General features: G+C 45.2%; 1 protein-coding gene across 3 annotated transcripts in view; it reads left to right on the forward strand.

The window, feature by feature from the left end:
- Mio (GATOR complex protein mio) overlaps positions 1–26,270 on the forward strand; it is a 71,405-nt gene that overhangs the window by 20,319 nt on the left and 24,816 nt on the right. For 2 of the 3 annotated variants that reach the window (XM_077698140.1, XM_077698141.1), the window contains exons 10-17: positions 4,714–4,823; positions 5,950–5,991; positions 6,734–6,789; positions 11,016–11,134; positions 11,573–11,694; positions 13,575–13,718; positions 19,324–19,398; positions 21,599–21,768. In XM_077698140.1, coding sequence (XP_077554266.1) covers positions 4,714–4,823; positions 5,950–5,991; positions 6,734–6,789; positions 11,016–11,134; positions 11,573–11,694; positions 13,575–13,718; positions 19,324–19,398; positions 21,599–21,768 — 838 coding nt within the window. The remainder of the gene's footprint in view (positions 1–4,713; positions 4,824–5,949; positions 5,992–6,733; positions 6,790–11,015; positions 11,135–11,572; positions 11,695–13,574; positions 13,719–19,323; positions 19,399–21,598; positions 21,769–26,270) is intronic. The other variant, XM_077698142.1, reaches the window with a different exon arrangement.

Consider the following 26,270-nt stretch of genomic DNA (forward strand, 5'->3'; position numbering starts at 1 on the left):
TGGTGTTTCCTTAAACGGTCGTTTAGACAGCGGCCCGTTTGACCCGCATGTGAGCGGGATCATGTACACCACGCCGGTTGCGCACTTCACGTATGGCGTCGAATGTCGTTTTAGCCAACCTGGTGTCTCTTCCATTCCTTTCAGGATCTTGGGGCACAGGCTAGCCATCCTGTTAGGCACAGAAAAAACGACCGCCACTTTGTGCCTGTTGGCCACATTTTTGAGGTTGTGTGCCACTCTATGGATGTACAGAACAACCACCGGTTTCTTGCGCCTAAGGCTGTCTGTCCTTTGGGGTGTGTTTTCTTTCAACTTCTGTAGCAAGGACTCAGTGTGTGGTGAACAGTGTGGTGAACAGTGTGTGAGTGAATCATCCAGATCTTTGTATGGAAATGAGTATGAATTTCTAAACCGTTATATCATGTCATAAAAGTGGTGACATGTGTGCGCATGTGCTGGTGTGGGTATATGTTAGCATGCTCCATTTTTCAATAAACTAGTTGTGAGTCTGCGCCCGTCCTGTCTCTTCTTTTCCTTGTCCCGTCCGAATGCACTGTTGTAAGTATGAATATGAACCAACTAGCCCAACACAACATGCTTTACTGAGAAGACAACAAACTATATGTGCACTTGCGATGGTTCTGGAGTTGGCAAAACTTTTTTTAGCTGAAAATGATCTTTTACTTTTCAAAACAGCATGAAACGCACACTTGCTTGACCTTTTGCCATTCCTATTGTATCTACCTTAACGAAAATTTTTTATAAATACTAGACCACTTGCACTGCCACGGGAAATATATGCTGTATCTTGGCTGGCTGGCGCCACACCACCTCCACCCCTTGAAATTTCCATAAGTTGGACGACCAAACTTGAGTTGTTTTATGCACTCGTGTAAACATGTAGTGCTACCTTTTTCCTCCCTCGCCAAGAGAACTAAAACCGGCCTTGCTCCTGTTAACAGACATATCCGCTCAAAGATCGTCTGTCATCTTCGCGAATTGCGAAAGCTAATAAAACTGCTCCCTTGCTAAACGGCAAATTAAATTATTTTTTCATTAGAGAAATGAAGTACAGTTGACCCTCGTTATAAGAGACATGGATGTAAGAGACAGATGGGTATAAGAGACACTATTCACCCACATAGTTGGCTGCCCTATCTTTCCCATTAAATCGACTTCTTTTATAACAGACATTGGATGTAGAGGACAGTTGGTCATACGGGACAAGCCATCCTTGAACGTTAATCAATAATCTCGCTTGTAACAGACAATTTAACTTCAGATGCAGTGCCACCAGTCACTAATTGCAGTTGCTTTCATTGTGGAAACACAGGTGGATGACAGATGCCTGCATTCGCATTTTATTATAACACACGGTAGTTCAGTCAGCTATGAAATGACGATGAGAAGCCCTGCCAATGGAATTGCAACTTACAGAAGTGGTTGAAGCTTACTCCACACATGCGGGCTCTCCCACTCTCAAAGCTCCCAATCAAGAAGCATCGCAGATGTTGAGTCCTACAAGCGTAGTGAATAGCCTGAGCACACAGCGGAAGAATCTGTGCGCTCTGGCTATTCATCAGGCTTGTGAACTGAACATCTACGATTCATCTTCCACAAACAGTGAAAGGAAAAAAAGCTTGTAGAATCGGTTGTAAAAGACAGTGTAAATACAGTCATGAAGCAAACAAAGATTCAGAACTGTTTTATAAATTCTGGGGGCCAAACATAAATTAGAATGAATCTTTTGCAACATGCTGTAGCGTTCTTTTGAGCTTATTTTAGTGATACGGTGCCCACATTGAACTAGAATCTGATAAGTAAGTGAAAACATGGTTCCCTGCTTATAAGAGACATCTCGCATAAGAGACAGAAACTGCTTCCCGGTACAGTCTTTTATAAAGGGGTTCAACTGTACTTACTTTTGTAAAGTGTTAAATTTAGTTTACCTGAAATTGAAATGTTATCTAGCGCACATGTGTCTGGTGAAAGTAACAGTAACGGTAGATAGTAACGGTAGATAGGTAAATTTTTCGCGTTTCAGTGCCTCATCTTGCTTTGGAAGCTACCATACAGTTGCAAGCCAATTTTGCGATTCAGTCATTTATGTGCAGTGAGGTGAAAGCTGCTGAACAAATGTTCGCAGAGCTGTCTGCCCGTCAATTTACACAGTAAAAGCAGTTTATGATCGATCACCGCCCAAGCGTGGTTCGTTCCTATCAAAAGGAAAAAAAAAAAAAAAGCTAATAGGCAAGGCTCCTGCTAACCAAAGCTCATTTTTGATATCATACACGCAAACCGTTTAGTAAATCTGGACCTGCTTTATTACTCCTCGCAATGCCAAGGATTGCTACTCCGGCAGGTATTCTAAGGCAACAATAACTGCCGACACTCTATCTCGGTTGATGGCACCGCGAAGTTGGAATCACGCCTAACTTCATTAGCTTCGGCAAAATGTTAGTAAAATTTCTTCTGTTGAAATTATATTGCGAAACGTGACGCTATCACGCGCTTTTTGTGGCTGCTGCGAGCAGCCGCCGACACGGGCACGCGCACTTCCGTTCCACCACCTACTACGTCACGTCCGGCCGCCGGTAATGGCCACCTTTTCTTGCAGTTTCGGTTCAGAAATTTCAGATATTCACGAGCCGTTTACGTCGCCTGCATTCCTGCGCAGTATTTTGCAGTTAGCACTCTCTTTATATGTACAGTTGAACCCCTTTATAAGAGACACGTACCGGGGAGCAGTTTCTGTCTCTTATACGAGATGTCTCTTATAAGCACGGAACCATGTTTTCACTTACTAATTGGATCCTAGTTCAGTGTTGGCATCGTATGACTAAAATAAGCCCAAAAGAACGCTACAGCATGTTTCAAAAGATTCATTCTAATTTATGTTTGGCCCCTAAAATTTATGAAACAGTTCTGAATCTTTGCTTTATGACTGTATTTGCACTGCTTTTTTACAACCGATTCTTCAAGCTTTCTTTCCTTTCACTCTTTGTGAAAGATGAATTGTAGATGTTGAGTTCACAAGCCTGATGAATAGCCCGAGCACACAGCTTCTTCCGCTGTGTGCTCAGGCTATTCATTACGCTTGCAGGACCCAACATCTGCGATGCTTCTTGATTAGGAGCTACGTGAGTGGGAGAGCCCGCATGTGCGATCGCGCTCCATCCAATGGATGGCAGTGGGCTTCAATCACTTCTGTAAGTTGCATTTCCATTGGCAGGGCTTCTCATCGCCATTTCATAGCTGACTGCACCACTGTGTGTTTGCTGAAGTTATAATAAATAGCAACTGCAGGCGTCTGTCGTCCACCTGTGCTTCCACAATGGAAGCAACTGTAATTAGTGACTGGTGGCACTGCATCTGAAGTTAAAATGTCTGTTACAAGTGAGATTATTGATGAATGTTCAAGGATGACTTGTCCCTTATAACCAACTGTCCTCTATATCCGATGTCTGTTATAAAAGAGGTCAATTTAATGGGAAAGATAGGGCAGCCAACCATGTGGGTGAATAGTGTCTCTTATACCCATTTGTCTCTTACACCCATGTCTCTTATAACGAGGTTCAACTGTATTAGATGAGATTATTTTTGCGTTGGTGCAAATTTGAGTGCAGTTGGCCTTTAACCAGGAATAGTGCCACAATGAATAAGTGTTCAGACATCGCAACCCAATGATTAGACGCAGTGAACATATGTGAGATTAGGCTATGCTCGTTACAGCAGGCTTTTGTAGTTGCACAAAAAAGGGGTGTTGTATACAACGTTCACAGTACCTAAGCAGAGGGTAAGGGAGGGAGGTTTTATTAGCGCTAGCAACAAAGTGGTAAAGATTGCACAGAAAAACCACTTAAAAACGCCGTAAGCATGTATGCATGACATCTATGCACCTGGTACAGCTTTGAAAAAGAAAAATGGGAGATCTACTAAAGCGCTTTTCAAAGTGCTGCCCAAGAGCGTGAAAAAAACCTAGGTGCTCTGTCAAAAGTTCCTCTCAAAAGGCACCGCATTATCGCACTCATAACCCGCGCCAATAGTTGACAGATCTTACGAGTAAAGTTGAGGTGAAAATAATCTGCGAATTTTACCCCGTATGGCACTGCCTCCACAATGTGGGCCGTGCTGTATCAGTATCAGTAGCTTCTTGACGTAGTTTGAATGAGTGAAGGACATAAGGCGCGTTCGTAGCACATGCTCCCGTCGCGGTTTGTAGTGCAGTGGGAAGAGCGCCACGTATCTCCCGTTGCGGCCAGAGAGTCGTGGGATCGAAACCGGGCGCCGCCTAACTGTTTCTTTTATTTATAGTGGACTGCGCTGACGTCAGGCCAAACGCTAACGGGGCTAAAGAGACGCGCATACGCAGTAGAGTGCGGATGGCGGACAACGACAAGGGAGGGAGGGACACAGCCCCGAGCATGAGATGCTTTGCATCTAAAAAAAAGCCACTACCCTTATTTTTTACTAAGGCAGGAGTAACTGCACATGGTCCATAGGCTTTGCATAGGCTGTTTTAAGCAGTGCTGCTACTACAAGGGTACTGTAGTCGTGCCATGCCCAATAGCCTCTATGGAACCTAGGTGACTAGCATCGTGGATTCTGCAAAACACCATCAATACAGCAAATGCCGGAAAACATTTTTGGCCAGGTCTGGCTGTAGTCATTGTCATCGCATGAGCAACACCCCCCCCCCTTTATTTCCTGCAGTAGAAGCTTCACGGCAGCCAGCGCGGAGCTCTGCCGCCACCAGCACCAAGGCCACCAACGGGGTCATCGTGGACCCCTTCTTTGAGCACCGCATTGCATCCTTCGTCGTGGTGAGTGTACAAACCGTGGGCATGGAAGGTGTACCACTTCCGGTTTTTGTCTACTGTTCTTTTCTCCCACGGATGTTCAATTTGAGTGGAGTAGCGCATCCTCCGTAACACTGGCACTGTTTTTTGTCTTGGTTATTTTGTCTGTTTGTCGTTGGTGGAATGTCAGTTTTTATGCGAGTGCCAGTTATGAGGGAAAGCTGACTGTGGAGGTGGAATTCCGAGTTGTGTTCCTTTCGGAAAGGAACATGTCGCGTGCATTTCGATCGGGACATAGTTGCGTTCGTGAGGCCTCTAGCCTGTGGCGTGCACAGAAACCCGATCCCCACCTTGCTTGTGTTGTGTTGCATTTGGGTCGTCTGCCTTCATCTAATAAGAGCTCACTCAAAATGGACACTTTGAAATGGACATAAAGGGGATGAAACTGAGAATTGTGCTATGGCTCATCAATGAATGTGCTGTGCTGTGTCAAGATGCTGTGCTGTGCTGTGCTGTGCTGTGCTGTGTGCTGTGTCATCAATGAATGTGCTGTGTCAAGCACCTAATTTTTCATCACAATTTCAGAATACTATGTTGTAAAAGTACTATCGTATTATGTCCAGGTGGTGGTTTTCATTGCTAATCATTGCCTACGACAACAAAAAGCCAGCATTGTACAAGCAGTACCAGCAAAGCTCCCAAAAGCGAATTGCAAGGTTTGCGCTAGGAGGAGATGCGAGATGAACATACCGTACATTGCATTGCCACTGCCGTTATGTGAGAAGCTATTTAGATCCATGCATTGCGTTTAGGGATCATCATTTCAGAACAACTTGTTCCATATCACAAGACAGCAACATGAGTCTAATGTATGCTGGGTGTGTGTTCTACACACAGAGTGCGGCTCAGTCAAGCGCAGTTGTAGAGAGTGCAAAGGCAAAGTCCCATGTCACACCTGCTGCTCGACAAACCTTGTGTTAGGTGGTACATAAGCCAGCACATTCAGGTTCCCCAAATTTCTTCACTGTCAATATGCTTTGTTGACCGTTCTTCTGTTGTCATTGTGTGCTGAGCGGCTTGTGTGCTTTTTACAATGTGTTCCCATGAAATCAAATTAATTTGTTGTAATTTTTTTTCTCTCATTCCACAGAACCAGCTGGTGCTATGGGACACTCGGAACTTTGAGAAGCCTGTATCCTTGACACTAGTAGCCTTGCGCCTGCTTTAATTTAACCGCAGTCCTGGGTGTAAGGCCACTTGCCCAGGTTTCACTGTGTTCGATTTCTGGTTTCTTTCAATGGGAAATGACGCGATCCAATGTCAAACCGGTAAAGGCGATTGGCATTTGATCCCCAGATCACCACTCAGTGGGCAATTCACAAAAAGTATTGCCAGTTACCATACTCCTCATTCCTTTCATTGCTTTTCTTCTAAAGAAGACAGGAGGATGACGTTAGTGAGGAGCACAATGACCATTAGAACCTTCTTTTTACAAAAGACAATGCCTTGTCACTCCTCTCCAACACAAATAGGAGTAATGGGTTGAGAATACAGTTCAGATTTTTTTGTCTACGTCAGCAATATAGGGTTTACAAAGGAGTCTAGCCAAGGTACCATCAACAGCTACACTGCAAAATATAGTGGTACACAGAGTGATCAGTCAGAAATGGGAGACATAATGGCGGCACCTTAGAGCACGCTTGAGCACGCGTGGGGGGGGGGGTGAACGGAAACGCAAGTGCCACTGAGAGGCAGCGGCAGCAGATAGGCCATTTTGAGCTCACTACTGTTTCTTTGTTGTTTATGTCTGGTATTTATGTGTATTATCTAGTGAAACTGTCGGAAATGTTAAGAAGCTTCTCACTGCACAAACCTGAAGCTTGCAGCTAGTGTCACAAGAGCCCTGAAAACTTTCCTTAGAAAACTGCTCGCAGGTCACGACGCAAATGGAAAATGGCAATATCATAAAGATCGCCTGGTCACCGACGAGGTAAGAGCAAATCTCTGAACTCTCTGACGTTTGTAAGTTCCCGGCACTACTTGGCATAATCGGCGAACAAGGGTCGAAGCTAATGCTGCAGTTCTACACTAGCTGATGGTCCTTTAACCCGTGAGAAACACTATGATTTATAGGAAGGGCATCAAACGAGGAGACCAAGACTGAAAACTGAATCTTGCAGCCAGGAGCTATTGTGGAATGGTTGTAGCGTTCCTGTTCAAAGCAAGAAGAGCACATTATCATTGCTGCTCACCTACTTCCTCTTGCTTCAGAGCAGGGCTGGGGTTCCTGCCTTCTCTGCAGGTTTCTTGACCTCTGCTCAAAGGTTGCACTCCACTGTGCTGTGTGAGGGTGTGACCTTTGGCCCCATGAACAGCCACAAAACTTGGCAGTAAGCAGCACGTCTGCCTTGCTTGGAAGCAGGAGGAAGTGGGAGATCAGCTGAAATATTTTTGTGTAGTGGCTGCCTGTGTTCTCTGTACAATTATTGCAGAGGTGAGACAGCTGCGCATATTGCGCAGTTTTGATACAAATTTGTTTTCTTGCGCCAGACTGCTCCGAAAGCTTGAAAATTGCAAAAATTGCGCCAAACTGCTCCGAAACAGTCTTAGAGCCAAAGATTTTAGCGCTCCCGTCAGTTTCAGTGCGGAAAAATTCTTACTGATGGCATAATTTTCCAGCACCCCCAAGGTGATGCTGTTTGTAAAGGTAATTGATTGATCACTCAATAAAAAAACCTGCATAAAATTGTCCACGAGATAGTTTTTTCGAAAGTCCCAATGTTGGGTTGCAGATGTTATAGTCTGTGTGTTTTTAAAGTTTTCCCATCGAAAACCATTGCAAAGTCCTGTTGCAAAAATACTCATGTGTACTAATACAACAAACTACTTGTGCAATTTGATGAAAAGACGGCAATTTTTGGAGGGCCGTATCTTCGGAACAACATTACTGGACGCTGCCATCTTGCTGTGGTGAAGATGTGAAAACGTGGCCACCAGGTGAAGCAGTTGCTTGTGGTCCAGGCAGAGTGCCCTTCGCCGATTTCTACCGTTTTTTTGGTTATGGGGGGTGGCTGGGTTTACATTTAGTCGTTTGATCTATTGCGGGAAGTTGTGCGACTCGAAATACGGAAGTTCATCAAAAACAAAGGGGTGCTTGCGAATTCGCCGTGTTTCGACCTTGAGTGTGAGGCGCTGTGCGTGCTTGAAGTGAAATTTCGGACTCATTGCGGTGTTATGAAATGCTGAGCTATGGCTGCCTTTGACAGCCAGCTTGCGAGCAGCAGGAATGGGATGATCGACATTGCAGAAGTGGTGGCGCAGGCTACATCGCCGCAAAATGTTCAAGCAATAGGCAGTTTTAGCATATCGTTACTGTGTTTGCGTTACCGTTTACCATGTTACCAGAAGCCGCTGGTGACGCTGAAGCCTTTGCCGGTAAGTTATTGTTCACGGTAACTCTCACGCTGCGCAGTCGACTCCCGCAAACATGGTAAACGGTAACATAAACACGGTAACGCTGTGCTAAAACTCTGTAATGTGCGAAAGCGGGACGGGCTATTATAGCACGCTAGCAATAATTGTTCATCTATCTGAGGTGAAACATAATGCCAAGAGGGAGGTGGCTAAACATACCAATGTTATTAAAATTACGATCTTGGTGAACGTGCACTTTGGGGATTGAAATGGGAGGGCTGGGGGTACGACGACTGTCACCTCGCTTTGCGCAACTTTTGCCGTAAGGGTTACCACCTGACCGTTTTTGGACCGGCCCAATCGGATTTTTAGTCAGCGGGCCGGTTGCCAGTCTGTACCTAAAACCAGCCGACATTGGCTGGTTTTTTTGGCCATAAGCCGTGGTTATTTCTTTTTCGGCCTTTCTTAAGCGTCAATACAGCTACTACATCGATAAATGTGTGTCGACAAGCTGTGCAAAGATACGCGAGCAGAGAAAATGCACGGCCGCATGCAGTTCCTGAGATGGAAGCTATGGGACCAAAGGGAGCAACAACACAACAAAATGCCGTCGGCACGGTCATCAAGTGCGGTTACTTTTCAGTGCAGCACATTCACAGCGATAAGCAAAATATCAATCACTGTCAGACAAACATTATGCTGATTTCTCTGTAGGAAAACGCTACAATGAACAGCATTGCATGCCAAAAAAAAAAAAAGTGCCGCCGTTTGTTTTACCACAAATTCAACCTTCTATATACCCCCCCCCCTCCCCCGCCTGCCCTCGAAGGGCTGGTTTTTTCTTTTGGGAAAGGTGGCAACCAATTGCCGTGGCTCTATATTTGTGCGTAAAGCCTCATCTGGGAATACGAAAATAATAATTTCAGCATTTACATGGCAATAAAAATGCCTTACAATTGCTTAGTTTTTCAATTCGATATTCTCAATGGCACTCCACGCTATCTATACATTGAGCCTAAGAATTTAAAAATAATTTGTAAAAAGGTAGTGCAGATCGTACCTTGTACCTTGTGATACTCTGGTAGAAAAAACTTTATTGGAAGGCTGTTTCAGTGCTGTGTACATTTAAAACTGATTAAAAAGTGCACTTTTCCCCGATGAGTTGTCAAAAATTTGATTTTTTAGGCTCCTAAGGGGACATAGTAAATGTCGTCGTTCTGCTCCAAATCAAGATTCTTCTGCTCCAAAATAGAGATTTCGCTGCTCCAAAAACTGCTCCCAAATCTGATTCACTGTCTCACCCCTGTTATTGTTAACTTCCTCAGTTTTAAACCGAGCACTGTGGATGGCACTTCTGTAATTATTCCTTATGATGTGTCCGTGAACAGCACATGCTCTGTGGCTGAGCCGACTTCACAGCAAACGTAAAATTTAAAGCAACCCCAACTTTGGCAGTACGCCCCTATATGTATCTATTACTGTCATGCCCCTGGCATTTGCCATCTATTCTTTTACATGGTGGTATAAATGCCCAAGTATTGTGTTTCTTTAATTTCATAATCTCCAGGTTTTGGGTTGGGGTGTGCGGGCGATCTTTGAGAGATGTAAGTGGAAGCGGCAAGCATCGTACGTAAATATGGGCATGCGGGTGCTAGGGCTTACATTGAGGGGTAACAAAATGAGGTTTCCTGTAGTGATTACCATGCAGGGAGAGCCACCTGTCCATGTTACAGTGGTACCCAAACCAAATTACTACAGAAGTGTGGCCCCTATGTGAGTGCTCTTCAAGGGAAAAGAATGGATTTGTGCAGTGTAACGCAAAAGCTGTTGGAAGTGTATGGGAGGAACCGTCGTATGGCAGTGTGCAAAGTATGTTGATGGTGATGGTGATAATGACTAAGCAAGAAGAAGTAGCTCACTGTATTTATTCAATTCTGATGGCATTGCGGATGACAGATAGGCAAAATGGTTATCGAAGGATATGGTGAGATGTGGAGGCAGAGAGATAACTCGGAGGTAGAGGTGACAAAGTTTGGGGGCAAAGAGTGGAACTGGAGGAAATAAGATAGGAGTGGTTGACAGTCTGTAGAAGAAGTCTTCATCCTGCTGTGGATATTAACAGTCCAGTAAAGGTTATGTTGATGGCAACCACAACAACAACAGTCGGTATGTGGGGTCAGAAAATACTGTGTTGGGGTGCTTGATGGAAGGCTGTTGGTCTTGATCGTGTAAGTATAGTCCTTCGAAATTTGGCCAGTCTGCCGTCGGAGGCCTTCAACAGGGTCCATTTTGTGATGAAAGCCTCAGGCAGACAGCATAGCGGTCCACTGCTCTGCGCTCTCATTGTAGTGGCCCTTACCAGAACGTTTTTCTAAAAAATAAATTGTTTTTTTGATAGCTTTTCCAGGCATCATTTTTTCTGTAAACAGTACTGTGCACGCTTCTGATTGTCTACTGACCACAGAGTGCATGCAGATTACCACTGCTAAAAGCGGTATGCAAGCAGACGACGCTAACATTTCCCTTTTAATTCCTAGGAAAAATTATTTAGGCAGAAAAAATTAAGCAAATAAATCATTTTACAATGAAGGGTTGTTACAAAGCAATTTAATTCTTAAAAATGCCTCGATGGCAAACATGGTCAATGGGCTGAGAGGTTGCTGTCGTGTGCTCTTTTTTCTGTGCTCTCATCACTGTGACGGCACATCAAAGTAGTGCAAAACTGGCTCAGACAGCAGGCTAGCCCAATTTCTAGGGACCATCACATCAGCCCTGCAACGCACCCATTCCATTTCCCATCAGGTCCAACATGCTGAGCCTCCTGACCAAGGACAGCAGCGTGGTGAAGCTGTACGATGTCCAGCATCCCCAGAACGTGGTAGACGACGTCGAGCCCACTATGGTGGAGAGGACTGTGCAACGTACGTGTGACACCATATTCTGCAGTTGTGTGTGCAAAAAGTGCGGAGAAAGGAGTGCAAATGGTGACTCATGCCTCACATCACGTGACTTTTTGGCACCACTCATGTTGAGACACTGATGGCAATAATGGTCACATTTAACTTTTGATGAAACAAAGCTTTCGCATTAAAAATGTTATTACATAGAGTTGCATGCTCCCAGGAGGGCTTCAAGGCAGTAGGGAGAACCCACTGCCAAACTTAGTCACAGCTGAAGTGTCGTTACATGCCCTTATATTAGGATGCATGTATTCACAGCTCGTCCTGCTGTGGTCGTGACAGGGTCGTCATTGCAAGGCAGAATACAAGGTGTTATGGACAAGTTCAGTGTGTGTGCGTGGTGCCGGGGTACCCCTGCCTGACCCACATTTCGCCCGCGCCCCTTCTGTCCTGTTCCAGCGTGTGCCAAGAGCCTAGCACTGAGCTCCTTCTGTTGGCATCCCCAGCGGGAGAATAGGATGCTGGCTGTGACCACAAACAGCTCTGTGTGGGACTACACTGTCTGCGACCGCATCACCCTGGTAAGAGGGGAGGTCTCTGCATTAAGTGTTGCAGATAAAGGTTGAGGTGGCCGTTGGTAATTGGCAATAGCTTGGCTAGTTGAAAAGGATGAGCTGCGCCACTGCCTCGCTCAGCTGTTTTATGGCTACCCCGGAATTCCAGACATCTGGTTCCTGCGGCCTTCTTGACTTCCCTTGTCTACATAAAAAACAACAGGGTCTTGGTCAGGCTCCTCTAGAGCAGTGAGCTCCTAAAGACGAATGCCTACGGATCAGACCTTATTACCTGACATTAAAAAGTTATGAGAATAGCTGTTTTTACAAGCAAAAGCAGTATTTACTCTGTTTCCAAACTATCCCTTTCAAAATAATTACCTTTCTCGAAATTATTTTTGAGCTTGTGAAGACACCTTTTCTGTTCACGCTGAATCTCCTCAGTAGTGTCAAAACAACAACCTTTGAGCTGGATCTCCATTATTGGGTAAAGAAGTAAATCTGGCTGGTAGGGACTGCACATAATGAAAGGATGTTGTTTCAGACGGAGAACTCACGGTGAGGATAGCCCGGTGATAGGGTGCACTGTCATTGTGGAGCATCCAGTTTTTCTTCCATCACAAATCCAGTTGATTTTACCAAATGTCCTTGTTTAGACATCCTAAAGCCTATCAGTAGAACTATTGACTGTCTGGAAACAAGACATGAATTTTTGATGCACGTTCCTGTGAATGTCAAACAGCACGATGAGTGTGCTGTACGTAGAGATATAAACTTGCCTCTCCTTTTTAATCACAGATATGGTAACCTTTTCCACTGTAAACACTTGCTTCTTCTCCAAGACTTACACGTAAACCCAAGTTTCATCAGCATCACAGTGATGAAACTATCAGCGGTGTGCTGACAGATTTGTTGACAGACTTTGACGTAGTGTTCCTTCTGCTCAGGGTTCAGCAGACAGTGGCAAAATTTGCCAGCAACACAGTGTATGCTCGAATCAATGTGGAATGTTCCGTATTACACGTCTGCATTTGCAGAATAGCTACGAATTGTTCTCTAGTGATCCTCACGTACAAGCAGCAAGACAGTTTCTATGTTTTCAAGGTTTGAAGCTTGTTGAAGGCCTGCCATACTCTTTGTTATCTTCCAGTCATGTTTTACTGCATGTGCCACTCTAAACAGCTTGCACGACTCATCGCAGCAATGCTGGGAAATTGCCGAGTCACACCAAACATTTCTGTGGGAGGTTTTACCAGTGAATCATGGAATACCACATTCGCTCTTTGTTCTAACTTGCTGTTCATGGTAAAATTGCAGGAGGTGTGGTGATGTATCTAGTAAGAATAGCAACAGTTGTACAGATTGTGGTATTCATGGGATGATAGTTTTTGGTGCACTGACTTACAAAGGTTGGCACTTCTGCCCATCACGGTGACATATGGGGACATCATATGTGAATTGATGCAGTGCCAAGAAAGTTCAAGTGTTTTTTTCGATGCTCTCTTCGACAACATTGCTTTGCTCGTTTTTGGAAGGCGTATGTGCCTGTCCGTCTCATTTGTGGTGTTAGCTTGGACCCACATCTTACAGTAAAGAATGGTTATTGATGGATGCGAAAAGCGAAAATGCCCATCTGTTTGAGATTTCAACGTGCATGTTAAAAATCCCCAGGTGGTCAGGGTAATTTCAGAGGAGCCCTCCACTACGGTGCACCTCTTCACCTGTATAACGTCGTTGCATTCAACCCCACAATCAATCAGTCAATCACTGGAGAGTGAGCACATTGTGGCTCTTGTTGGTCATATAAGTGTTTGCTGAAGATCAGTGCTTTTTGTGTTCCTCCAGTGCTTTTTTTCTCCACCAAAGTGTCCCCTCGTCCTTTCCCCCCTACCCCTCCCATTGCCCAGAACTGGTCCCCGCTGTCGGAGCTGGTGTGGACCCAGGGCCGGAAGATGGCCCACTGCTGGGACGACCGGGACAACAGCTACGAGCGGTCGGGGGACATCGCCGTCAAGATGCGCAAGCGGGCACTCCTCGGATACGGGCTCATGGTGAGGATTGGGTGGCTGTTGTTGTGTACACTTGCTTGGTGATGGTGGTACACACGTTGAAATGGGGGAGGCGTGATGGTTACAGCTGGAACATGTTCCATGGCGTCAGCTAGCCCTAAATTCTTGAGCACAAAGAGTGTGCTTTATTCAATTATGCCACGAGAGCACGTAGTGATACTTCATACAGACAAGCCTACTTATAACAAACTTGATTGTTACTCTGTTTGCTCATTATACCAGCAGTTTGTAATAAGTGCAGTCTTGATAAACTGCTTATCACATAGGTTGTGGGAGGCATGAAGGTCCTATAACACAAACGTGCACTAACGAAGGCCGCATACACAGTCTGCGTTTCAAGCATTCTTCATTTACCATCACTGAAATGCACACAACTTATCATTGCAGTGTATGCTTATTTTAAGTGTTTGTTACATCAGCTGCTGCAGCATGATTTTCCCAAGTCACGGAAGTGGGTTTGACTTCATTTCTGTTGGTTTTGAGGAAAAGCAAGCACATATACACTGATGGATCGGTTGACGCAAAAAGTGGGGTGTGCGCGGCGGCTTTTTTCATACCCAGTTTGAATATTTCGTGGGCTGCCAGGGTGACGCCTTTGGTTTCATCTACAGCGAGTGAGTGTGTTGCCATAGAAACTGCGTTGTGCCAACTGTCATCGTTTGAAAGGCAAAAAATCACAATATTCAGCGATTCAAAGTCAGCCCTTCACCTGTTGCAGCGGGGTATGCCTGTTGAAAAGACCTGTCAGCGATCCCTAGTACTACTAAAGCAGCTTAAGCATGAAGGCTTCACCGTGCAATTCCAGTGGATCCCGTCGCACGTCGGTGTAGCGGGAAACGAACATGCTGACAGCTTAGCCAAGGACGCCTTATCTTCTACAAGGACGGTGCAAACGCGGTGCGATTTCCTACGCATACAGAAACAGACCGTTCGTGAGCACTTTAGGCAGCTGTGGCGACCAGTGCATCAATCAACCAGTCGTGACGAAAGGCCTGAAAAGAGCCGAAGCCTGCCTGCTCCACCGAGTAAGAACAGACTCAGCCCGTACACCAGCTTGGCTGCATAAAATCAACGTTGTTTCATCCCCTTTGTGCCCCTCGTGCAGTGTGACTGGTGACATTGATCACTTCATTATGAACTGCTCCAAAACCAACCCTGAGTGGACGAACTTTTTTCGGGATCTCCAAAAGTTTGGAGTGCCCCATGCTACAACGGAGGACATTATTTTTCCGAGGGACCACTGGATTGTGCGAAGAGAGGTGTCTCATCTCCTACTCGGATTCTTGTAGTCCACAGGACTAAGTGAGGTGTGGTGACATTGTGTGTCTGTTATTTTAGGACTAAGTGAGGTGTGATGACTTTGAGAGTCTCTGACGTGGTATTGGGGACGATTAGGCGGAGCAATTGCCGGCAGCTATGCAAGACTAAGTCTGCCTCATTCAACAATACTTGCTTACTTACTACTACTACAAGAGTTGGATTGTAACCATTCTAAGAAATTATTGTTCTCTGTATTTGCTGCGAAAGCAAAAGTCACTATCCTGCTCACGTAGTTAGCAATGTAAAAGCAAACAAAAAATTGAAAAATTTGATAACCACTGCTGTGGTTGTTTTCTGAAGAAATGAAGAAGAAGAAGAAGAAGAAGAAGGATTTTATTTTGCCGAAAACATATTTACATAACAAAGTATACAGAAGGTGGTCCCAGAGCACGAGGCTGGAGGGGGACCTCCTATTGGCGGTGAGCGCGAACACAGGCGGCGCTGCGAAGCGCGCCTCCGTGACGTCAGCTTAGGGATTCTCGCATTTGTCGTCTGCTTCACTCAGGATCGCTCTCCCTGCTGTTTCTTTGCGCTCGGCCAACGTCTGATGCTTGTCCGCACCAGAATTGGTGTGTGGGTAACTTTTTATCATAATAATAGGCTTAAAATCGCATACACTAGCTCATGGTGTCAATTAAAGTATAGTTTTGGATACCGCTACGGGAGAAACATTGCCAGCGCCACCCCATTCCTTGCGAAGCCGGTCCTGTGCGGAGCGCGAAGAGTCGGAGCTAGGCGTCAGCTTCTCATGTAAGCATTCGAACAAAAGGAACAATCAGTTGCTAATAACCGACAACAGCGAAAATGGTAGACCAAAACAAATTCTAGGCCTTCAGAGCTGTCGGCTTTGGCAGAAGGCATCACGATTCCCGGTAATCATATGTCAGGTAAAACAGTTTTTGCAACCTCGCCGAACGCTCAAACGCGTTTTGTCACATCACTTTACGTTGTCAAGGCATGAAAGTTTGCTGACATGCACTATAGACTGCAAAAACTGTAGTGAGTTCCAATAAACCCAGTGTGTATGTACATGCGTGCTGATTCTATACCAGGCATCTAACCAGTATGGAGGTTTATTGATAGCAAAACGACTCACGTCCTCTATAAATTTATAGTAACACATATATGTTTGTTAAGACCTGGAGGGATATTTCGGAACATTTTGCACAGCCATATCTTCCCGATATTCGGATATGCGTTATAGGAAAACTGCACTCAAGAGGAGGAGGAGGGGAAAACTTTGTTTAACAATTAAATCGATCTGTTTAGTGGGCCGGGTCCTCAGTCCAGGACAAGGGAGTAAAAGTAATTTTCTTCAAATCATAGAACGCCATCCCAAGTAGAATAGGATTTGTTCTTCGCGCCTGGAAGGGTTGAAAAGCAATAAAGAGCTAGTACTTGGAATTCTTCTTCGGTTTTGAGTCTTGTAATATATGCAGGTATACTATTTATTACGTTAGTTAGCGAGTATATCATGCCTTCAACACCGTAATCATGTCATCATTGTTCGAGTTGAGAGTCAGTTCGTTATGATAACGATATAATTACGTTAGAAATTCGGAGCACAAAAGCCGCCTTCGAGTACTGTGGACCACGTTGTTTAGGGCGCGATTGCAGTGGCGTAGCACAAACCTTCTCATTATATTTTCATGTGAATAAAGAAAGCACGCTGCGGATATTCACCTTTTTGCACGCAGCCGTAATGAAAGCCAATTTGTGAAGAAGGGAATGTATGCCATACAAAATGAAGGAAATATCCGCACGACCTTTGTGAGGCTCCCAAACATGCCGAAACCTGCTAATAAGAAGTTGGTGACGGCGCAGAAAAATAATGCGAAAAAAAGCAAGAAACATTAATCCGATACAACACAACAACGAAAGAAACAGAAGAAAGCCGCTTTATTTCCTGCTGTGCGATGAGCGTGTAGAGGCCGCTGCTTGGTACGTAGTATTAGACTGTTGAGTCTTCATAGGAGCATCTCAAAAATACTGCAGGGAAGCCTACGCATTTTGAATACAGTTAAACCTCGTTATAACGAAATTGAAGGGGCGCCGCGATTTGCTCGTTATAGCCAATATTTCGTTATAGCCGTAGCGGACATTTACTGCAAATATTATGCATTGTAGTTACCTAAAACAAAAAGCGGGCGAAATAGCATCTTGCTGCACGGCGATAAACACATTCCGGAGGTAAAAAGGAAAAGTCACGAACATACTTTATTGCAGTTCAAAACTCGTATTTCAAACAGACTTGGCTACGAAGAAGTCCGTAATTAGATATTGATGCACCTTCCTGATGCGAGCGATGGCCCCCTCAGCTGCGGCCGCTACGTTCACGCCATCTTCGCCGCCCCCGTGCGCGCCAAAGAAGCGACGCAGCACGCCCACCGCATCTAGTGCCTCCGACGCCGTCCTAAGCGCTTCTTTTCAAGCCATGTGCAACAGCGCTGACGATGGACTCTCGGTTGCTCACGATGGTGGACAGCGTACTCGTCCACACGTCAAAGTCTCTTGCCACTTTACCACGGAGTGCACCTTACCTTCCTTCGCGCCCGATGCGACGGCTTTATCATAACCGTCTTCTGTTCAAGCGTGATAGTCTTTCGCTTTCGCGTCCCGCCTGTCGCACTCGCGTTGTCGGAATCACGCCGGCAGTACGATAAAAGATAAGGCTGAAGACTGCCAAAACCCACGCACACACAACTACTACGCAGCGACGTCGGCGATACGAACAGGGGAGGAGGGAAGGGGGGAGGAAGGCGACGCAACCGCGCGCGCCGTGTTCATTGGGGGTTCTTCTCGGGCTCACCGCGGATAATCCGCGGATTCCCCGAAGCCATAGGGATACGTGGTAAAATCGAACATCGGACTGCTTCTCGGGGAGCCCGCGGTGAGTGCGACATCGAAGGGCCCCATTGTCTGCATGCCGTGCGCAGAGAGCGGTGGGGGGGGGCTTCGCGGGCGCAGCGTTTGCATGGCGCGCCAGCCAGCTTCGTGCGCGTGGCGGGAGTTTTGAACAGCTAATACAGTTGCCGCGTCACGCACTGTCTCAAATCCGCGTTGCGCACTGTTGTAACATTAGCTCAAAATTTGATTTCTCAACAAAATTTGTTCGTTATATCCCGTAACGGGGAAATTTTACCTCGTTAAAACGAGGTTTTAAATACATTGGTTTCTATGGGGACTTTCAAGGGGAATTACGATTTGCTCGTTATATCCATTATTTCGTTATAGCCCGTCTCGTTATAACGAGGTTTAACTGTACTTATCGAGATGCTCTGATCGCTGATCCTCGCGAATAAGCAAGAAAGGACGAGTTACACACGATCTTCTGACCGATAATCTGAAGAAAGTTGTTCTCTATCTCTTCGTGTGTTGCAAACTTGTGGGGGATACAGCTTCAAATTATTCAGATGCGTCAGAAGCTGGCAAAATAACTGAGTCGCTAGAAATACGCTTTTTAACGCACTACAGCAACGAAGCGGGCGATTTCTAGCCCAGGCACTGTTGCCCCTCACAAGCGGAGTGTAGCAGACGACAGCGGCGCGAATCCCTAAGCCGACGTCAGAGCCAGGGGGCGCCACTCAAAGATCTCACCGCCAATTACAGACAGAAAATAAAAAACTCAATTCTGCAGCAAAATCACCAGTGAAATGAAGGTATAATGCGTTACTGCGAAATACAACTCAGAGCTTTTTATGGATGTTATATGTGCACCATGCGAAATTTAACTAACATCGTTGAAAACAATGGCGCAAAAATAGTAAAGTAATAAACAGGTCAGGGGTGCAATGACAAATACAGCGTAAAAACATAGGGTGCAACCAGTTAAGCAAATTCATTCAGGTTGAGTAAATATGTACAGAGATTGTTCTTAAAGCTTGGTAAAGATAGTGATTGTTTTGTTTCTGTCGGGAGAGAATTCCAGTTATTTAGAGCCACAAAAGTAGTATTCAGCTTGCCGTAATTATTGCGTATTTTAGGTAGACAAAACAACAACAAAAAAAACATTGTGCAGTGTAGTGTTTTATTTTAGTATTTTATTTGCATACACGTGTGCGTGTGGAACATAGGGGCATTGGTTCGACACAGGGGCTGGTTATGCATACACAGGTGTGGTATGGTAGTGGATTTTGCCAAAATACTATGTTATTGTCTTTTCCGTCATGTTTTTAACCTTTTTTCTTTCCCAGTTTTGATTCTCCTGTAGACGCAGGAGTGTTGACGGTTTTTTTTTTTTTTTTTTTCTTGTTGTTTCCCCTTGCAGGCGGATGATCTAGGGAAGAATGCTGAGCTGTGCCCTGGAGACTCGCACCTGCGGGGCCTCTGGTCCTGGCTAGATCATATCTTTTTCGGGTGGCTCTGCATATAACTCCCGCATACCTGTGCATTATTGGGCTAAATGCGTTGAGGGATGACTGGTAGTGTAAACAGTTCTTTCAATGTCTGTGCTGTTCCTTTAGCCATTAAGATAGGAAGGGCAGGGTTGTACAGCAGTGCATTAGATCACATTCCCACGTTTCTTGTCGCAACACGTGTGCCACCAGTCCACGGTCATTTAAAGTACCCTAGCTGTTTGCAGAATTTCTGAGACATTCCACTACTTTGCTGTATTGGGACTGGGAGAGCAGTGTTTCGCTTTGGCTTTTAATTCAGTTTTACATGCTCATTAAACTAAGCTGTGGAATTTTCAGTATGGCTGTACAGGTGCTGTCAAAAGTAATTGTAACACAGTGTCCTAAATTTACAGGAATTTCTTCTTCCGAAAACTGTTTGGCTGCATTGGTGTGCATTAAATTAAAAAAGTCCCAGCTAACGGAAAAAGCTTCTTGTAAACTGGTAATGGTTGTCATAAAGCCAGTAAGACAGATATTTTGTGATATTCAGAAATCCTTGTTCCAAGGATGACACCTGTACCTTGTTTTATGGGCATAGGTGAACTGCTCCTTTCTCCCCACTTTTAACAAATTGAGATGAGTCTCTTGAAGCCCTAAAGTGTCTCAGGTGTCTTAGGATGGATGAAGAATGCACTGTTGTCAGTATCATAACTTAATTAAATAGTATTCGGTCATTGTATTGTGTTATGCCTGTTTGTTAGCAATCTTAAGACAAAAAGAATAATTTAAAAGGGCAGAGGGGATTCTGGACAGAGCGGTGGCCTTGAGTGCAAACAACTGTTACATATCGTTGTTCAAACAAGCTGGCTTCTGATGGACAGAAAATGCCACTGGGCCATGATTACATGCTTCAGCAGCAATCAAAATGTGAGATGGCACCCTCAAACCTCCTAAAGAGTTATTGTGAAAGGTAAAGCTGCTCTGTTTGTTCCATGAAGTCAAGGATAGCTTCGGTAGAGAGGGAGCTTTCGGGACCACCAAAAAAAGTGATGAAAAAGGGAGGTCTCGGTACAATTTTTTTATTACATAAAACAAAGGCACCATCCTCCCTTAACATATACCAAAATGCAGCTAATTATATGTTCTTTGACATACAATACCAAGTTTTACTTCAACACTGACGATAGAACCATGAAAAAATCTGAAAGTAAGAACTTCGTAAAAAAACTACAGAAAAAGATAGAAAAAAGCGTAAATATAAAAGTATTAAAAAAGAGTAAAATTATTCCAGGATATACAAAATCTAACACAATGCTTTGTTTCTTCATCGCGAAAGTTTGATGCCGCTAGGTATAACTGGTTTTTTGTTGTGTGTGTGATCTCTTTGGCACTAGGGCCATGGCTACGTCGTCGCCCAGGTACACGCCGGGCTCTCGTCTCGGCGAAAACTTGATTCGTTTCTGCGCTGGTGGCAGGAGATCACCACCATAGGTAGTTTAGTGTCACTAAACACCTTATTTAGTGACACTAAGGTAGTTAACACCCTATCGAACAAATATAAACCAGCCAGAACATATTTCGAGCGCACATACCTACTCCAGAGCCAATTGAAACCGAAACCAACACCCACCTTTGAGCGCGATTTGATGTTCCAGGCTGATCGACACCCGAATCCTCACTCGAGCTGAAATCCGATCTCTAAAGCTGCATTCCGAGTCTTCACTGCCACTCTCATCGCTAAAATCCACAGTAGAAGGCGAAGATATGCGAGATGAGGTGAAGCGGATTTCTTATCGTGCTTGCGCGAGTATGACGCCATGTTTGTTTACATTCGAAACCACTGCCCGTCAGAATAAAATATCTGATGCGTTGCTGCCTGGCGATAAAAAAAGAAACTTCACAAAAGAGAAAACTCTAGTTTTCAAACTATCTCCTAGATGTCGCTAGGTGTTTCATCGAGCGAAAATTTGTATTCTGCAGGCTCGCGAAACCATCGATCATATGTGATCGATGGCCTATGGAGCGGTCCCGAAAGAGTTCGTGCTGGTTGTGGACACAGGGACGTGTCAACCGACACAGTTGCTGACATTTCTTACGCGAGAAAACAAGTCTCGCGTCTTGGTTGTGAACAGTACAGGCCAGTTGCCATGTTGTTGTGGCCTAGCGGTGTTGTGTGCCCCTTGACCCCACTGCCCTCGGCCCCCACTGCAACGGTCGCTGGAGGAGCACTCTCGGCTGAAGCTGGTGAACAAGAGTGACTACGCGGTGGGCGTGAGGGCCATGCTGGGTGACCTGGGCTCCAACAGGCCTTCAGAGCAGGTGGTCCGCGCGGGACAGGGGCCCCTCAACCTGGTCACCTATACCAGCCGTGAGCGGTGAGTGGACGGGAGACTGGAAGGAAGTGTGGGGAGCGTGCTAGACCTGCATCTTTAATAGTCCAAAGTGGGGTGTTCTTAAACATGCGGGAGCATGGTGTGCAATGGTTATTCTGCATTTCATTCCAAGGGCATACAGATATTCGAAACATTTGAGTTTCAAAGCGAATAGTATGATATATCATCTGAATTTGTATTAATAGCACTAGAAACTTTGAATATTCTGAAAGCATGTGGAATTTCAGAGATCTCAATAGACGGTTGTTTGAAACTTGGACATGTGAAATTATACCTTGTTGAAAATGAGAAATGTGCGAAACATATGCTTTGCAATTGTTCAGAAGGGGTTGGGCATTAAGTGTATCAGACTTCAAGCACCGCGACCACTAGCAACAGTTCTGCCACCTTTTTAGAACCTAAATCCTAAAAACAAGAAAGCTTCTGAACTACCATTCTCTTTAATTTCTTCAACAAATGATGGGATACCCTTCTTTAATACTTTTAATGTTATTTCTTATACATGTACTACAATTGTGCAAATACGGTAGTGATTTGTTCTTTTGCAATGAATAATGTTTTTGTTGAAACAATTGCAAATCAAAGTGAATTTTCTCAAATTGAAGCGAATATGGAGTGATTTCCAGTGGGAAAATAAAATTTACAACTTCTCAAGCATAACTCGCCTCAAGAAAAAGAAAATGTTCGTGCAAAAGGTTTTGCAAATTTTTTTTCATGTGGCATAAAGCAAGCACAGAGAGGCTATCTGGCTACCCTGATCTGTATTGATGTTATATTTTACATGGGGGCAGCTTTCTCCTCTTGTGCTTCTTTAACAACAAGTTCTTCAGTGTGGTAGAATAATTGCGGTATAACTATATATTTTGACCAGCTATATGATTAGCACAATTCCCTTATGAACAAGAAATGTATATGGCAGTTATGTGGACCTCCATGTGAGCTTTAAAAAAGGTGGCATATGAGGCAATGCAAGGCATGAAAAATTATCATGATGCACTCCTCTCCTCTGTATGTCTTCATGTCATGGTGGCACCATCCCAGCTTCGCACTTGCTCGAGGTCCCTTTTCCCAATACTAACTCATGAATTTTACGATAAAAAGCACTTGTGTCGTGCATGTCTTTGCTTGCACCCATGAGAATTCATATCTGATGTCATATCTGATTTTAAAAATATAAAGAGTTGAGGCTAAAATTAGGGCAAGTGCATGATAACAAGCCCATCTGTGTGAGGACAAGTGAGCACGCCAAACCAGTTGCAGGTTTTAAAGGAGCCATGAGGACAAAACACAACTTTGGTTCATTCAAAAGATTGCCTCGATAGAATCATACTGACACCACCGTTAATGCACACTTCGCTCAAATAAGCTATACAATTAGAAAGAAAGGGAATGGCCATGCGACCCACTCGCTCATTTCCCACAACAGAACCTATGATGTCACATGAGCTCAGCTGTGCGATTGGTTGAGGACGGAAAAAGTAAATGCAAATTAGGCACGGCTTATAGGCTTTGCGAACGAACTATTTGCGCTTAAGTGTAAGGCAGCAGTAAGAATGGTGCGGGAAACAATGAACATTATGAAAATACACTTAACATAGAAGTACCAATGGGCACTGCTGTTGATACTGGGCACACTATGCTTGTTTTAGCTGCACAGCAAACTACCGCTTTGAAGTTGTTTTACAGGACACTGGCCGATTGGCGTAAGCGGAGTTGTCTTATGTGACCCTGTTTGTCGAGGATACCCCAGGTTTCATGAGACGATCACTTTTTACAGTAACAAAAACAAGCAAGGTGCAAACACACCCAAAAACAAAGCAACGGCGGATGACGGTTCGTGGATTACTATAGCAGCGCCATCTAGGAGGGCTGACGGGCAGCAAAGCCGCAAGCCCGAATGACGCAGTGGACGTTCGCTTGCATACACATGCTTCTGACGTCATGTGTGACTATGAAAACCTACGATTTGGCGGGAGAATCAAAATTTTAACCTAAAAGGATCAATTTCTCAGTGAATACGGCATCATTTGCTGCCGGACAAGCGCTGGGGGCGCTGTAAAACATGAAATCTTTCGAATAAAACAAACTTGTATTCTGTCTTCATGGCTCCTTTAAAAGAAAGATCAACTTTGCACATCACTTGATCAGAAAACCGGTGACTTGGGGACTGTGACAATATGAAGCTTGTCTTTCACCCTGAAGCAGCGTTGACTGAAGTAGCTTGAGCACGTCCACCTTATCAGTATGTGAAAAAAGAGGCAGGAGGACGAGTTGGCTGTATGCCTAGGAGATAAGAGGCGCTGCTCAGGAGAATTTTTCTCTTGCCGTTTTGCCGCACGTCACCAGAGCGATGTGGGAAAGCCCGCCTCCAGCAATGGAGAAAAAGCCGTGCATAGTTTCCAAGTTTGAATAAGTACATCGAAAATTTATTTAAAATTTTCAGATATTGATGCAGTGTCGACCATTTATAACGTAGCCGCTTATTGTTCGCGACCCAAATGAATGCTGGTTTTGTGAGTTTTGCCTCCAGTATAATTCGATGCATAAGCATACTGCTTAAAATGCGGTTGGCCAAAGGCCAGTACTGTTTATAGTGCAGTTTTTTGTTAGGTCTGCTGATCAACCGGCACAGGTGAGCATTGTTTTAGGGTTGCGAGAAAGAAAAGAAAGACAGAATCGGCCATCTGATGCAGCGCGCACTTGCTCCTCTCCTCTAACTTCGACACAAAAAAGGAAGAAATAGGCACCTTTTACTTCACGTGTTCAGTTTGTACTCATGTGATAATCACAACTGCCTTTGCTTGATGCACCTCGGAAAATAGTGAGCCCCCCCTCTGCCCCTTCCGCCACCCCCCCCCCCTACCACGGGCTTGGCATGTTGTTTCTATTAGAATGTTGTGTAGATAAACACGCACCCTTTCCCGTTTTGAACACCTCGAGATATCAAGTTGCAGTGCCAGAGTTTTCTACTACCTGTACATAGTGCTGATAACCAACTTCCTCCAGCATCACACGCAAGGAGCGGATAAAACAAAAAAATTAAAGCTGTTCCACTCAATGCGAAAGCTGTCTGCAGTGCAGAGCAGTGGTTCACCCTAATGGGCTGTGGCGCCGTTATCCACTCCCTCTTGCCATCCATCACACTCTTCACCGCCCTGTCTCATTCCACTCCTGATGAATATGCAATTCGAATTTCCCGCCTTCGCGGTGTTTGCGCGCCGCACTCCCCTCTGCCTGAAACTGCGCCAGCGGGAGTTCTGTTCTCTTTGTGCTTGCTTTTCCTACCGCATGTGCAGGCGTTGCACTGCCACTTTTTTTCGCTTACTATCATAAAAACCAACCCAACGAGCGTTCCCAACTAAATGAATGCGGGCGCTGTCGGTTAATTACGTATATTTTGCCTGAAATGTACCTGCAGCTTTTTTTGCGCTAAACAACAGGGAAATGTATGACAAGTGCCAGCGGTTCACGAGTTTCAAACGCTGATGACGATATAAACTGCTTCGCTTTCGAAGCCTGTATGGGACGCCACGATGACAGCCGCTATGACAGAACGGCGTGTGGCTCTACTTGGGTCCAGTGAGCGAGCTACGACGCCAAGGCGAGCCCCTAAAGTGCTCTGCACTTAAAAATCCGGCTTGCGTTCTTACCATGTTGTCTTGCCCGCATAAAGTGGGCTTTTTCCCTCCCTGTGGCATCCTTTCTTTTAGACGCTCAGGGGTGATCCAGCTGCGCCATTTGCGCCATTTTGCTACAATTGTACTCTCCTGTGCCCTGCTGCGCCCAGTGGTGTTTTACTTGCGCCAAATGCTCCGAACTGCTTGAACCCGGTATTTCGGCCGAGAGTTGTCCCCTCAAACCAGCTGAAGCGAGGGACGATCATTCTCCCGCTAACCATCACGATGGTTCCTAGGTTGGCAACTTGGAAGAAGCGGTACGCTCGATTATTCGGTTGCCCCAGCCGAGCTCCACTCATGGTGCAGCCACAGTGCAGTAATAGTGCAGCCACGGTGCCGCTTCGGAGCAGAGAAGTGGTGATTCGGCAATGTTCGGCAAGTCGGCATGCATACAGACCGATGGCGTGGACCGCAACGGAGTGGTTTTCCGCGCTGCTGCAGACAAGCATAATGGCATTACTTCATGTGTATCGCTTGTAGAAAACTAGCGATTGACGTTCGGCCACTCGTGACAAGATGCACAAACTAGAGTCTATTCTGTTCTGCGCTCGCGGCGAATCGTTTTATTACTGTGCGGCCTTATATTTAGGGCTACTGCAGTGGAGTAGCGCTAGCCAAAACTGCATCAGCGTAAGTTTAAACAACTTGCCGTTTGGGATTTTCGCAGTGGGTTTCTCTTTGTTTTTGTTCTTTTTTTTTCATTTCGCGTGACGGTATTGAAAATAAAGCCCCTTCATATTGCTCTCATCCACCACCTGAGTGGTCGGGAATGTGGTGCTGATGTTGGCAATGAAAAGCGGCTCAGGT

Source organism: Haemaphysalis longicornis, unplaced genomic scaffold (assembly GCF_048455015.1).
Source record: "Haemaphysalis longicornis isolate Haplotype H1 unplaced genomic scaffold, Haemaphysalis longicornis Haplotype H1 scaffold_2, whole genome shotgun sequence".
Lineage (NCBI taxonomy): Eukaryota > Metazoa > Arthropoda > Arachnida > Ixodida > Ixodidae > Haemaphysalis > Haemaphysalis longicornis.